We start from the raw sequence: 12,942 nt of genomic DNA, 5'->3' as shown, positions 1-12,942 counted from the left end.
TTTCTGCATCATTCAATAATTTGTCCAGAGAATCTTTCAATAATGAAAGTCGAGGCTTGAGTTTTTCCCATAGGGAAGTCGAAACTTGATTTCATTTCTGGGTATTCAATTTCATTTCTGGGTATTTCATCTGGCACAGTCCATCTGTATAGTGTTTTTTATGTTGTTTATAAAGGTATTACAATGAATAAGTAATTGTTTATGCAAAATTCCATCATGTGATCTACTAGATCATTTCTATCACCAAGGTCATAGTATCCATCTACTTGTCATTTCTCTTTGTTTCCAGTGTTCCCATTCCAATCCCTAGTAATTGTTAATACATCTTGATTGCATGTTTGATGATTTTCAGACTGAAAATGATGGTAGAATTCTTCAATTTCATCTTCACTTGCTTTAGTGATTGATGCTTGAATTAAGTGGTGTTAACTGGTCTTTCTTATAGGTCTATGGATAGTATCCTATCACAGACAGTATTGTGCTTCAAGCTGGATCTTGAAAGTTCTTTCTAATGATGAATGCAATGCCATTCCTCTTCAATTTGTTGTACGCTGTATAACAAACCATGTGATTGTCTGAGTCAAGATGGCCTATACCTAATGCTTAGGATATCAATTTTTATGTCTTCCTTTTTGTCTTTAACAAATTCATTTACCGTATAATCTATGTTCTAATTATTAATGGATGATCACAGCTGTTTATCCTCATTTTGAGTTGTGACTCATCAGCTAATGAACTTTCCTCCATTCATGTCATCATGGTCAACTCTATGTTGAGGATGTAGCTTTTCCCCAGTTGTATTTTGACTGCCTTTTAACCTGAGGGGCTCTTCTTCTGGCACTGTATCTGAGAATATTCTGGTGCTATATTCATAATGTTTTCATTTTCTGGCACAATATCTGACAATGCTTCACTGCTATTCATAATATTTTCCTTTGCTAAAAAGTCAGTAGTAGTCCACCTTTCTTTCTTCTTAAGTCTGTCTTAACCTGGACGCTCTCCTGAAACCGATTCACTGTTCATGACCCCACTGGTGTTTAAAGTCAGAATCACAGCAACATCCAAGCCACCATAGTTGACAAACTGACAGATGAGTGGTGGCGTGTATGACTTATTATTAAGTGCGGTTGATTCATTTCTGATTCATAGCGACTCTCTAAAGGGTTTATGAGGAGTGGCTGTTGGGTGTGAACTTCCAACCTTGTAGGTGGTAGTCCAGTATTTATCCTACAGCATTGCACCACAGCACCGGGAGTCTATGACTAGAAACCTGTAAGTGTGGCCAGTTTTAGAGAAATTACTAAAATGGTGGACAGTGGGAGCTGTGGTCCTGATAGTGGAAAAGTTACTTTAAACTTCTGGGGTGAGATGTTAGACATTTAAGCCAATTGGCCTAACAATTTCCAGTAGACCAGGGCTGCTTCTCAGGGGAGGAGACTAGCACAATATGAGTTTAGGTTTGTTCTCAGTTCTAGAATACTACTCTCTCACTACTAATTACTGTTGCTTTTGAAGATTCTCTTGGGACCAGTGGTGAGCAGTTGAGTTTTTGCTGTTAGAGGACTCTTAAATGTATTAAAATAGGGCCTTAGTTCCCTTACCAAGACCCTGATAAAAATTTATCCTGGGTTGTCGAATCGAGTCAATTCCAAAATGATAGTGATCCTATAAACAACACAATGAAACACCACCTGGTCCTGCACCATCCTCACAATTGTTGTCATGATTGAGCCCATTGCTGCTGCCATGGGGCAAACGCATCTCATTGAGGGTCTCCCTCTTTGTCACTGACCCTCCATTTTGCCAAGCATGATGCTCTCTCCAGAGACTCAATCCTCCTGATAATATGTCCTAAGTCTGAGAGACAAAGTCTGGGCATCTAGGCTTCTGAGGAACACTCTGATTGTACCTCTTCCAACAGTTTTTTTTGTTTTTTGATACTTCTGGCAGTCTGTATTATTTTTAATATTATTCTCTAACATATAAACCCTAATGCATCAATTCTTCAATGGTATTCCTTATTAATTGATCAATTTTCACATGCATATCCAGTCCTGGTTTGATGCTGTAGAATAAACACTGTACCACAAGGTCAGTGAGAACTTCAAGGTTGGTGGTTCAAACTCGCTCGCTGTTCCTTGGAAATGCTATACAAGGTCTCTATGAGTCGGGACTGACTTGATGGCACATAACAGCAACAACAGCATGAGTCTATTAAAAATACCATGGTTTGTGTCAGGCACACTTTAACCTCCAAACTGACATGCTTGCTCTTGAATACTCTAAAAAGGTCTTGTGCAGCAGATTTGCTTAATTACATTATGTTGTTTGATTTTTTGACTCCTGCTTCCATGAGTGTCAACGGTAGATCCATCAATCTTGTCTCCATTTATTGTGATGTGATTTATTGGTCCAGTGTTAAGGATTTTTGATTTCTCTACAATGAGGTGGAACTCACACCTAAGGCTTTGCTCTTTGATCTTTATCAGTAACTATTTTAAGTCCTCTTCACTTCCTGCATGCAAGGTTGGATCATCTGCATACCTCAGCCTGTTATGGAGGCTTCCTGCAAACCTGATGTGCTGCTCTTCTTTGTATTATCCAGCTACTTGAATTATTTGCTCAGCATAAAGACTGAACAATTATGGTGAAAGAATACAACCCTTATTCTAAAAAATAAAAATAAAAAATGTATCCTGGATCTTTTTCTCATATTTAATTATCTAATGTCACATTATCCAAGATGACTTATTATTGGTTATAGAATAAGTCCCAGTCAAATAATGCAGTGAAAAATTATTTTCCATCCTTAAATTCCCAAGGAGAAATGAAGATTTCTTTCTCTGTGTAAAATAAGGCCAGTTTCTGCCTTTCCATTTTGTTTTCAAAGAGTTCTTGCTCAGTTAACAGATTAGAATGATATTTCCTTTTCAGCTCTATCTTAAGTGGTCTTTCCTTAGAATGAGTTTGACTGATAAAGTATTGCAGTTGATTGATATCCTTTTTTTCCATCTCTTTCCTTTCAATTTTGTCGTATTATAATTTTAGCATGTCTTTTGTAAATAGTGTATACCAATCGTAACCACTACTGTTGAGTTGAATTGAAACTCACAGGACCCTGTAGGACGGAATCAAAGTGCCCCGTACAGTTTCCAAGGCAGTAAGTCTTTATGCAAGCAGACTGTCACATCTATCTTCCGTGGAGTGGCTAGTAAGTTTGATTAGCAGCCAAGTACTTAACTACTGCACTACCAGATCTCCTTTAATAGCACTGTGTGGTGGTGTGATGGTGGTGTACCATTGAGTTGATTCCAACTCAGCGACTCTGTATAGCGTTTCCAATGCTGTAAATATGTACGGGAATAGAAAGCCTCATCTTTCTCCATGGAGCACCTGGTAGTTTCAAACTGCTGACCATGCAGTTAGCAGACTGCCTCATTACCCACCATGGTACCAGAGCTTAGCTGTAAAAACACAAACACATGAACAACAACAACAACAACAACAAAAGTCAATCTGAAAACCTCTAAAAATTCATTGGTAAGGTTAGTACATATATATGTATTGTGTTTATTGGTATTTTTGTACATTTTTATTATTTTAATTTTCCAGCTTTTATATTTATTCTTTCACCTTTTCATTTCTTTTGGATTAAGTGAGGTATTTTTCCTTTCTTCAGATCCCTCCCCCCATATTAGTTTTGTATTGATGTAGTAAGAAATTGCCACAAACTTGGTGGCTAACACAATCCATGTTTATTATCTTAAAGTCCTATAAATTAGAAGTCCAACATGGCTCTCACCAAGCTAAGAGCATGGTGTTGGTAGGCCTGCACTCCTTTTGGGAAGTGCTAGGGGAGAACTTGAATCCTCTCTCCTCCATCTTCAAAGCTAAATATGGTGGGTGTAGGCTTTCACAGCCATCTCTCTGGTTCTCTGCAACTGGGAACTTATATGTGATTAGACTGAATCCATGAAGATAATCCAAAATGATCTCTCTACCCCAAGACCTGGAACTTCAATGTCATCTGTAAAGTCCCTTTGATCATGTCAGTGGTTCCAGGGACTAGGACACGGACATCTTTGGAGTGCTATTATTCTACCTATCATACTGCAAAGTCAGCAGTTCAAACTCACTAGATGCACTTTAAGAACCCTATGCAGGGTCTCTGAGTTGGAACAGCCTTAACAGTACTTAACAACAACAACAACAACATGTTATTCCTCTAGTGGTTAGCCTTAAATTTAACCACACATAACATATTATTTAAAATTCATAAAATTATATAATGTACTGACCATCTCTTAGTCCATAAAAACAGATCAAAGCACTTTAGCTCCAATCTTCTCTCTTCCAATATGCCTTGTTTTGTTGTTGTTGTATTGAGTGAACATTTCAGTTTTTCACTTATGTATTAGACGTCTTTTTCAATTGTTTTGGTAATGCAATATTTGCTTGGATTTACTTACACATTTACCATCAAAATTGTCTTCATTCACTATTTCTTCTTAAATATCAAATCTTAATTTTGAAATAATTTTCCTTCTTGAGCTTTACCTTTCATTTCTTGGTAATAAAAAAAAACCTCAGTTTTGTTTTGTTTTGTTTTGTTTTGTTTTAAAGTCTATAAATATTTTTACTTTACCCTTTTTCTTTAATGCTGCTTTTTCTAGGTACAACTACAGGTTGATAGATACCATCAAGTTTGTTTTCTTTTTAATTCACCTTTTTTGTTACTACTGATTGTTATTAAGTGCTGTTGAGTTGGTTCTGACTCATAGCAACCCTGATTCGAGAATTATATATTTTCAGTGTTTTAAAATTTATACAATTAAGTATTATTTATTATCCTCTAAATGCTGCATATAGCCAGATAATATCTAATATGTAATTTAAAATTTCTTACCTAGTTTAAAATGTGTTTTCATTTCCATGTAGTCTCTTCTTTGATGCATGGCTTATTTAGAAGTTAAGCCTATGTATTAATTTTTAAATTCTGTGATCTTGTGATTTGTACTAGTCAAAAAAAAGCATCGGTAATGTGCCTCAAAAGGATTCTGGTTAATCCTTGTGTATAGGATGTGTATAAGATGCTGTATGACTGTGTGAAGAAGCCTGTCTGACCTTCCTAAGGATGGAAGGCCACAAGGAAAGAAAGACCTAGCCATCCCATAGAGCCAAGTTACATTGCATCCCTGTGCAGCTGTATGAATGAGCCCAGGAGAACCCGCCACCTAGCCACCCACCCCATAGGATCTTGAGAGGTTCATTGTTTGTTGTATTGAGTTACTATGTTTTCGGGTGGTTAGTTATGCAGCAATTGATGATAGACACAACTATTATATTTTTGTGGCCCTTTGTTTATTTGTGTGTTACCTTCACTTTTAAATAACATGATTCCTAGTGCCTATCTTCTTTCCCTCCAAATTACATTTTAATTATTTCTTGCTGAACAGTGAAGTACTGAAGACATCAAAGAAGAATTAATTTAGAATAATTAATCATATCAAATTTTGTTAATGAAGACATGGCAAAATTATTTGGAGTAATTAACGATATTTAACCCACCCATTGGGTTCTTGAGGCATTTTAAAAAAAACAAACAATGAACTTGCATTTTAAGTCAAGTTCTCTCAGCTTTAGACTTTTCACATTGTTACTTGTTTATAAAAATTGATGACTGCCTATATGTTTTATATTTTTGCTTAAGATCTGTGGTTCTTGAAATCTTCCAGTTTAGCAAAAGCAATGTACAGATTATTTTGACTTATAATATTAAAATAATGTAATTTTAAAAATGAGTTTTAACTATACCTTGTTGGTAAGTGCTGTTGAATTGGTTCCAACCCATAGTAACCCTGCATAGGGTTTCCAAGGAGCGGCTGGTAAGCTTGAACTGCCAACCTTGTGGATCAAACCAACTATACAGTCTAGCGCATTAACCCACAGCGCCACACGAGGGGAAACTTGATACAGTTTGTACTAGAGTAAGAGCAACAATTTCTTTTTTAATTTGAATGTTTTAAAACCCAGCCAGAAAGGAAAGATGGCGGTCATGAAGCTGAGGCAGCTCCGCTGACCCTAGAATTGTTGCCCACAGATCCATTTCTACTCATCTTATCCTTTCTTGGACTGCCATGATATAATAAATTGTTGCTATGTCTGTGAAGACTTAACCAGCTATCAAATCATGATCAGCTGTGGAGAAGGCATTGCAAAAAGTACTGACTTATATTGGAGGAAGAGAAAACACAGAAGAATCAGTGTTAGAAATCTCTCGTCATAGGCCTGTACGCTGACGATACATTAACCATTATGCTACCATTAAAAAGGCCTGGGATAATTTCAAGAAATAATTGGAACCCAAGTATCCGCGGATGGCCTTGTCTCTGAAAGAGGGCACTCAAGAGGAAGCTCTTGATGTTGTAGACGCTCAGATTGGTTCCAAGTTCCTGATGATTATAGATGTTCCTATTGTATCTACGATGGACAGAAGTTAATTGTTCCTGAGTTGTTGGGAAACATGGCACTGTCTAATCACTATTGTTCTGAGGGCTTGTTAGACATTGAAACAGCTGGCAGAGGATTCCAGCAGAGACAGGGACTGAAATATTGTCTCTCTTTAACTTTTGGTGTACACACTGGTTTGAGTCAGTATATAGCAGTGGAAACTGAAAAAGGCCAAAACAAAAATGAAGTTTCCTACCAATGTCCAGACCAAATAGCTCAACATTCAGCTACTATTGACATGTTTATCATATGTGCTATTTTTACTGACTGGTTTACCTCTTATGTCAGCAATGTTGTATTAGGTGGCTTTCCTATCATCAGAGACCAAGTTTTCAGACATGTTCAGAATCCAGAGTGTGTTGCAACAAATGGAGATACTTCAGTTTTAGTTTCCACGTAATTTCTGCCAGAACTTAGCTCTGTGCATCCTCTCCACTATTTCTTCACATGCCGAATCAAGATTGAAACGTCAAAGGATGTGCTTCCCAAGAAGGCTTGTCAGTTGGACAGTTGCTATTGGAGAATAACAAATGCTTAAGGTGATGCAGAAGAAGTTGAAAGACTTGGAGTGATTGGTGAATATCCAATCATCAGCCCTTGTTGGGTATGTGAATATACAAGTTGTACTGCATTCTCTGAAGTATCAGGGTATATGGAAGGATATTATACTTTCCATTTTGTTTACTTTAAAGAAAAGGTCTTTAATGTTGCCATTCCCCGATTCCATATGGCATGTCTGACACTTAGGGTGTCTGAGTCCTGGTGTGACACTGTGGGAATGCACCAGACTGCAAAGCCATTTGAACTGCAAGGGTAGCAGTTCAAGCTCATGGGCTGCTCCTCAGAAACCCTAAACAGGGTTGCTATGGGTGAATACCGACTCTTAACAACAGCACTTAACAACAACAACAACAATAGCTCAATTGAATACAATTGAGAAGTAGTCACTGAATGTTTGGGAAATGTCCTCTGGCTCCTGGGATGACCCTGATGGATGGATACCAACTAAGTTTGGGAAGATAGGAATGATTCTAATCTTACGCAGCACTGACACATCCCCAACGTCAGTATGGAAAGAGAAGGGTGATGACGTATCTTGAGGTCATTATGCCTGTGGTATGTGTGGATTCAGTAAGGGAAGTTTAGGAGGAATGTGTCCTGCTGTGTATCCAGTACTGGGAAATTCTCTGCTTCCTATAATAGTCCTCGATTTTTGATTAGCCCTAACTATTAAAAAATTGTTTCTTAATGTTGAACCAAAATCCACCTCTCTAACTTTGTCTGTTGGTTTAAATCAGGGGTCCACAAATTATGGCCCATGGACAAAATCCACCCTGATGACTGCTTTTGTAAATTAAGTTTTATTGGAACACAAAAACAAAACCCAAACAAACCCAGTCATAGTTATGCCCACGTGTATATAAGGATATGTGAATTATTCTATTCTCAACTGCATTTGGGAATGCAGTGGCTTATATGATAAACACAGGACTGTGAACCACAAGGTCTGTGGTTTGAGCTCGCCAGCTGCTTCACAGAAGAAAGATGAAGCTTTCTGTTCTTGTGAAGATTTAAAATCTTAGGAACGCTATACAGGCTCGCTATGAATCCGAACCAACTCAATGGCACTTAACAACAACAACAATTGCATTTATATCCTTGGTGAAGAAGAAAAAAAAGCCAATCATGAAAAGAACAACTATTCTCCTTTTGTGGAATCCTTCAATTAATGCCACTGCTGGCACAGCAATTGAAAATAAAGAGGAGAAAACAGCAGTATTTCTTTATCAAAATTTAAAATTTCATATAAACTGAATTATTAACAACCAGTCTGGTTTTTATCATGCATTTGTGAATATTTTTCTGGAAGATTTGATGATAGTCCCTCTGTTAATAATATTAACATTGGCAGTAAATGTGGTATAAAAGGAGCACAAACCTGGAATCTCGTGAGCCGAGTGTTTTCTTCTGATGGTGCCACTGATAAGCTATGCGATCTTTAGAAAGGTACCTGCCCGGGCCGTGAATGTCTTCATCAGTAAAAAGAGCACTGAGTTAGGTGGTGTCCATCTCCAAAAGTCTATTCATCCTGTGACGTCAAAAGACAGAGTGCATTGCTCTGCTGTGGTCTCTTCAGGGAAAAGGCTGGTGTTTCCTATTCATACACTTTATGGGATAAGACATTATTTCAGTTCTTTGTGTATTGCTCATGCTGATGAATAGTCAGTAGAAGAATTTATATAATTATTTTCAAATCTGTGCTGAACTGACTGTATAATATGTGTATGTTAAAATCTAAGTGACCCAAAACCAAGTGTTTTTTTTTTTTTTTTTATGAGATTAGCTTACTATAAAAAAAGTATTCTGAGAAATAATAAGAAATATCAAGGACCTATCTTTTCCAGTTTTGATTTAATTAAATATTAGTGTTTCCCTTGAAATTTTACTATATATGTATATATTTAGATTGGATACCCAATTTTAATTTATGAAAACCAAAGTAAACTTACCTTCTACATTTTTAAGAGATATGTTTATATGCCTCTATGGATAATTAATTTTAATGTCTGGTAATCTGGAATTGATGCTAAGAAAACTATTTTTGCCTGAGAATTATAAATAAAACCTGCTGAGATATTTTATTTTCAAAATGTTTCTTTATTTCTTTAGAACATTAGCCCTGATTAAACCAGATGCAGTATCAAAGGCTGGAGAAATAATTGAAAGAATAAACAAAGCTGGATTCACTATAACAAAACTCAAAATGATGATGCTTTCAAGGTAATTTTTTTGATCGTTTTGTTACGTACTGTCTGGGTCTTTTCTTTTTGTTGTTACATTTTTATTGTGGTGAAAATACACTCAACAAAACATTTGCCAATTCAACAATTTCTAAATGTATAATTCAGTGACATTGATTACTTTCTTCATGTTTTATAACCATTATTGCTATCTTTTTCTAATGTCTGGCCCTTTTTATAAAAATCACTTACTGTTGTCTAGCATAAAACCCTCCAATTAAATGACAAATAATAGAATACTAGTGCTATTAGAGTTAGAAAATTTGAGACAAGTCTTGAATTCATAAATAATAAATAATAATTTTGGACTCTAAGCATGGGAATGCGGTGGCTCCACACAGTAATCACTGGACTGTGATCTTACAACATCCACGGTTTGAGTCCTCTAGACTCTCTGTGGGAGAAAGACAAGGCCTTCTGCTCCTTTGGAGACTTAAAGCTTTCATGACCCTATACAGAGTTCCTATAAGTCAGAACTGACTCATCGTCACTTAACAGCAGCAACTATTCATCACAGTAGGGATTGTTAGGAGTCCTGGTATGGCACTATAGGATACACACTGTTTAAACCCACTGGCCGCTCCTAGGAAATCCTATACAGTGTCACTATGAGTCACAACCAACGCGATGGCTCTTGACAACAGCAGCAGTATGTCTCATTTTTAAATCATCTTCCCTAGTCCCATCTACTTTATAATAATAATCACTGATAAGTGTAATATTTTCCTTTTAACATAGAAATGTAACATACTGTGTAAAGATGATAGAAGGGGAAGTGATGTCTGTTTATTTCTGTTTTGATCGTGGAGTGCATTTTATTAGTTTAAGGTTTCATGAAAGTGATGCATTTGGAACGGTTTATGTTGATTTCTCTCTTTTTACCTATTTATTACTCTGATACGAGTCCTAGTGTGGCACTTGTAGGATAAGCACTAGACTGCTAACTGCAGTGTCATCAGTTCAAACATACCAGTTGCTCCTTGGAATTCCTATATAAGGTTGCTTTGAGTTGGAACCGACTTGATGGCACCTATCAACAACTCTGTTAAGTAATCTATTGCTATCTTACCAAATATTTTCTAAGTCTTGATCCTAAGATACCATTGGTTTCTTCCCACTTGCAGCAAAGGAGAGTGAAGGAAACTCCCTTAGTTATCCAATATAAGTGAATGGCTTTAACAAACAAATGTATTTTCTCATAGTGTGGTGTTGTTGTTAATAGCTGTCAAGTCAGTGCTGACTCATAGGGACCCTGCTTGTATTGGGTTTCCAAGGAGCAGGTGGTGGGGTTGAACTACAAATCTTGTAATTAGCAGTCTACCGCTTATCTTATCCAGGACTCCTACAAATCTGAATTTAAGGTGCCCACTCCATAAGAAGACTTTCTTTCTCTGTTAGCACTGGGGGAAGGTCCTTGTCATCAACCTTCCTCTGGATCTAGAAGTTTCTCAGTGCAGGAATCCCAGGTCCAAAGAAAGTGTTCTGCTCCTCCCAGCTCTTTGTTCTTGGAAGTGGGAAAACATTCTTTCTGCTAATTTCTCTCTGCCTTCAGGTCTTACATAATAGTGAAGGGCAGTGACTCAAGTTACATCCCACTTTAGTCTTACCTCATTAGCATAATCTTGTGGAGCTGTGGGTTAATACATCAGACTGCATAGTCGTTTGAACTGGAAGGTCTGTGGTTCAAACTCAACAGCTGCTCCTTGGAAATCCTATACAGGGTCGCTATGGGTCAGAACCAACTCAAGGGCACTTAACAAAAACAACAATATCCTCATTAACATGAGCCAGTCCTGCCTCATTAACATAACAGACAGCTCACTCCCAAATGAGACCATAGCCACAGGTATAGAGACTAGGATTTACATTGTATCACAAAATAGTGGATAATCAAACCACAAAATGGAGGACAACTATATAATACTGGGAATGATGGCATAGCCAAGTTGACAGATATTTTTGGGAAGTGCAGTTCAGTCATGACAGAAACTAAACATTCAGGGAAGCAATGAGTCCAGAGTACTAATGACCCACACAAATCACAACCTCCTTCTAGCTAGAGAGTAGAAGAACTAGATAGTGCTGTTACCAGTACCAACGATTTTGACCAGGGATAGAATAGAGGGTCCTGGTTTGGTTAGAATGGGATAAAAATGTAGAACAAAATTCAAATTTATAAAAAGACCGGACTTCATTACTCAGGAATGGTACAGCAAGCAGAACAGGCATCATGTTTGTGTCATTCTTCTGGGGATAGTGTGATGTGTGCCCACATGGATACTATGTACTCAATGGGTTGCCTCACAGCCAAGGAATATTGAACTTGGGTTGCTCAGTGTTTCATAGTAAGCAGTAAACAAGCCTAATCTTTGTTTTGGAGACTGCTTCATTACTCAGGGTTGCTTGCTGTAAACCCAACACTGGTAGATGGTTAAGATAGAGAGCCTTCAGAGTCTTGCATTCTTGGCATTTCCAGAAAGGAGCATGAGACATTCATGGAGGAGTTTCTCCCAATGCTAAATAATTTTCCTAAAAGTATGTTTTTAAATGCCACTTCCTCCATAATGACAATCTTTGAAAGCTAGCAGCAGAGTTCTAGCTGACTTTGTATTTCTGGTCCTTGAATCAGTGCTGTTAGATGAAGTAAATATTACTTGAAAGAATCAATGGATAAATTCTTATGAAAAAAATGTTGAGTTTCTTCAAAAAACAATACATAACAACAAAACACTTTCTTGGTGAATGTATTTATTAACATCTGTCTCCTGGTGTGGCACTGCAAGAGAATGCACTGGACCACAAGGTTAGTTTCTAGCACTGGCTTGTCAGTTTGTCGTATTGTGGTGGTTTGTGAATTGCTGTGATTCTGAAAGCGATGCCATTGGTATTTTAAATACCAGCAGGGTCACCCATGATGGACAGATTTCAGATCAGCTTCCAGACGAAGACAGACTAGGAAGAAAGAGTGACGAACTACTTCCAAATATTTAGTCACTGAATACCTTATGAATAGCCCAAAAACACTGTCAGATAGAGTGCCGGAAAATGAGCCCCTCAGGTTGGAAGTCACTCAAAATGCGACTGGGGAAGAACTGCTTTCTCAAAGTAGAGTTGACCGTGATGAAAAGAATGGAGTAAAGCCCATGGGAGAAAAACCCACAGGACCTTCATTTGCTGATGGGGCACGACTCAAAATGAAGAGAAACAGCTATAAACATCCATTAATAAATGGTATATGGAATGTATGAAGTATGAATCTGGGAAAATTGGAAGTTGTCAAAAATGAAATGGAACTCATAAACATCAACATCATAGGCATTAGTGAGCTGAAATAGACTGGTATTGGCCATTTTGAATCTGACAACCACATGGTTTACTATGCCGGGAATGACAAATTGAAGAGGAATGGTGTTGAATTAATTGTCAAAAAGAACATATTCAGATCAGTCATGAGGTACAACGCTATCTGTGATAGGATAATATCCATGAGCCTACAGGAAAGCCCAGTTAATAACCACTGTTATTCAAATTTATGCACCAACCACTAGAGCCAGTGAGGATGAAATAGTAGAATTCTACCAACTTCTTCAATCTGAAATTGATCAAACATGCAATCAAGATGTATTGATCA

General features: G+C 37.3%; 1 protein-coding gene and 1 pseudogene across 1 annotated transcript in view; both read left to right on the top strand.

Annotated features, from left to right (window-relative positions):
- Positions 1 to 8,513, top strand: part of LOC102818077 — a 32,858-nt pseudogene extending 24,345 nt beyond the window's left edge.
- NME7 (NME/NM23 family member 7) overlaps positions 1 to 12,942 on the top strand; it is a 212,392-nt gene that overhangs the window by 32,112 nt on the left and 167,338 nt on the right. The window contains exon 3 of the mRNA XM_006872652.1: positions 9,181 to 9,291. Coding sequence (XP_006872714.1) covers positions 9,181 to 9,291 — 111 coding nt within the window. The remainder of the gene's footprint in view (positions 1 to 9,180; positions 9,292 to 12,942) is intronic.

This window comes from Chrysochloris asiatica, unplaced genomic scaffold (genome assembly GCF_000296735.1).
Source record: "Chrysochloris asiatica unplaced genomic scaffold, ChrAsi1.0 scaffold00207, whole genome shotgun sequence".
Taxonomy (NCBI): domain Eukaryota; kingdom Metazoa; phylum Chordata; class Mammalia; order Afrosoricida; family Chrysochloridae; genus Chrysochloris; species Chrysochloris asiatica.
Note: the sequence above shows the minus strand (reverse complement) of the source record. Positions and strands in the feature narration are given on the sequence as shown.